Source organism: Nansenia antarctica (assembly GCF_963989245.1).
Source record: "Nansenia antarctica genome assembly, chromosome: 15".
Classification (NCBI taxonomy): domain Eukaryota; kingdom Metazoa; phylum Chordata; class Actinopteri; order Argentiniformes; family Microstomatidae; genus Nansenia; species Nansenia antarctica.
Window position 1 is genome coordinate 1,236,992 of NC_137685.1, and position 2,802 is coordinate 1,239,793.

The 2,802-nt window shown below is 53.3% G+C and overlaps 1 protein-coding gene across 1 annotated transcript; it reads right to left on the minus strand.

Moving 5' to 3' along the window:
* Positions 1-541: 541 nt before the first annotated feature.
* LOC308170905 (putative G-protein coupled receptor) lies at positions 542-2,509 on the minus strand (the record flags this gene model as incomplete). Its single annotated transcript, XM_080545759.1, has 2 exons — positions 542-1,483; positions 2,162-2,509. The coding sequence occupies 2 exons, from the start codon at positions 2,507-2,509 to the stop codon at positions 542-544; spliced, it is 1,290 nt and encodes a 429-aa protein (XP_080401885.1).
* Positions 2,510-2,802: the final 293 nt, after the last annotated feature.

Consider the following 2,802-nt stretch of genomic DNA (forward strand, 5'->3'; position numbering starts at 1 on the left):
AAAACATAATGGAATGTAAAAACTTTGACGCTCAATATCTCTGAACCACTGGCGGACTCAGGCGGGGGAAGGGGGGGCGACCGCCCCTCCTGGTGCCCCCACAGTTGAAAAACGTCTCGCTTAGGTGCCCTTTTGAGTGGCAAAAATGCCCTTTTTGAGTGTCGAAAATGAGAAGATGTGGTGCCCCTCCAATGGTCTAAACTTGACCATGTGCCCCCACAGTTGAAAAACGTCCCACTAAAGTGCCCTTTTGAGTGGCAAAATTAGAGGATGTGCTCAATTGGCTGCCCTTCCAATGGTCTAAACTTGACCATGTGCACTGATGGGGTCCCATGTTGTGCAGTAGATGCCCTTTTTTTCTTTTCGCCCCCCCCTGCCCTTCAAACAGCCTGAGTCCACCACTGCTCTGAACGACCCTAAAGGGAGATAGAACCTTATCATTCTAAGCTCACGAAATCTCTGAATGAATGACAAATAGCAGGAAAAATACACTCAGATGTTTTATCTAGTCCTAGTCCTAGTCATACTGTGACAGGGTCGTCTAGCTGAACTCCTCTGGGATCTGTCCCGGTATCCTGAAGGAGGTCTGCGCCGTCTGGTCCAGCGTGTTCCTGGGACTGCTGGACGTGGCCAAGCTGGCGCAGGTCTCCACCGTGCAGCTGGTCCGCTGCAGGAACTGCAGGAAGTTCTCCTGGGCCGAGCCCTCGTGGCTCGACGCCGCCAGCTCCACGGGCCGGGCCGCGTAGCAGCGCCGCAGTTTCCACAACTCCTCTCTGATCTGCCTGTTCAGCAGCCCGTAGAAGAACGGGTTGACCGCGAAGGAGGAGTAGGCCAGCCAGGTGACCGCCTCCTCCAGGTCAGGTGGGGTTTTGGAGTCCGTGGTGTCCAGGGTCAGGTGGAGGTGGAACGCGAAGTAAGGCAGCCAGCAGAGCAGGAACTGGCCCACGATGACCACCAGAGTGAGGGCGGCCTTGCTCCCACCGAAGGCCCTGTCCCGGCACGTCCTGCGGGGGGGGACGTTGCAGGTGGTGATGATGGTGGTCTGGCTGTTGATGGAGTCCGACCGGTGTTTGGGGTGGCTGGTGGTCCACGAGGGCTGTGGGCCGTGCTGGCGGGCGGCGCCACGCGCCACCTTGTACACGTTACAGTAGACGGCGAAGATGACGACGGCGGGGAGGCAGAAACACACCACGGTGAAGAGGATGGAGAAGACTTGTCTGTGGTCGCTGTGGCTCCAGTGGAGGGAGCAGTGGGCGGCGCTGATGGAGCTCCGGCTAGCGTAGGCCGGCCACCCGAACACGGTAGCCAATCCCAGGAGAGTCGAGGCCACCCACACCAGCACCATGACCCCGGCCGCCAGCTTCAGGGTCATCTTGACCTCGTAGCGCATGGGGTGGACGATGTAGTAGTAGCGCTCCACGCTGATGGCGGTGATGGTGAAGATGGAGGCGGCGATGAGGAGCACGTTGAGGAAGATGTAGACCTTAAAACGCACCACAAATAGAGCACATAAAATTATCTCTGACCCCTCCCACCCTGCTCACCACCTGTTTCAACTGTTGCCCTCTGGACGGCGCTACTACCGATCCCTGGCCACCAAAACATCCCGTTTCAAAAACAAACAGTTTTTTCCCCTCTGCTATAAGGACTCTCAACACCTGACTCACTGCACTAACCCTGTACTACCCACGTACTGCACTTTATAAATTGTAAATATGTTCTCGTCTTGTGGTTATGTGTGTATACATGTCCATGTGATAGTTATGTGCAATGTGTGTATGTTTTTTTGACACTACTGTATTGAGCTTTTCCACCTGTACCGAAAACAAATTCCACCGACCTAGGTCGTGTGGTCATTAAACGATTCATTCATTCATTCATTCATCCATCCATCCATCCATCCATCCATCCATTCATTCATTCATTCATTCATTCATTCATTCATTCATCCATCCATTCATTTATTCATTCATCCATTCATTCATTCATTCATTCACTCGTTCGTTCATTCATTCACTCACTCATTCATTCGTTCATTCACTCATTTGTTCATTCATTCATTCATTCACTCATTCATTCATTCATTCATTCATTCACGCATTCATTCGTTCACTCATTCATTCATTCATTCACTCATTCATTCATTCGTTCATTAATTCACCTGGCACTCCAGGGTGGTGAAGACCACTCCACCCAGGTACGGCGAGCTGGACACGATGCCCAGGGGCATCAGCAGCACGGCACACAGCAGGTCCACGGCACACAGGTGGCACACGAAGGAGAACTTCCTGAGGTGAGGCGCCTTGACCACCACGACCAGCACAGCCGTGTTGGCTAGGAGAGCCACCACGTTCAGAGTCACCATGAAGAAGATCCCTGACACGTCCTTGAAGCGGGACTGGCCGTTGGGGAGGACGCCCAGCTGCCTGCTGGGAGCCGAGGGGTGGGGCGCCCACAGGGTGGTGGTGTCGTTGGGCTCGGGGGGCGGAGGGGAACCGGACTGCTCCATGATTCACAGTGAGAGTTTCAGAGTAAACGTCGGCCTTCCAGACTCCCCCATCCTTCACCGAGGAGCCAGAGGAACCCTGCTGCTCAAGACTCACGTTATTCTCCGGGTCCCTGTTGTACAAAAAGAAGAAAAGCTACATTAAAGGAGTGCTTTGGGGACAGTTATATATTTAACAGATAATCTGTTGTATATAGAGTATGTTTGTATGTTATCTTATGGGGTGGCTGTGGCGCAGGAGGTAGAGCTGCCATCTAATGATCGCATGGTAATGATCGCAAGGTTGGAAGATCGGC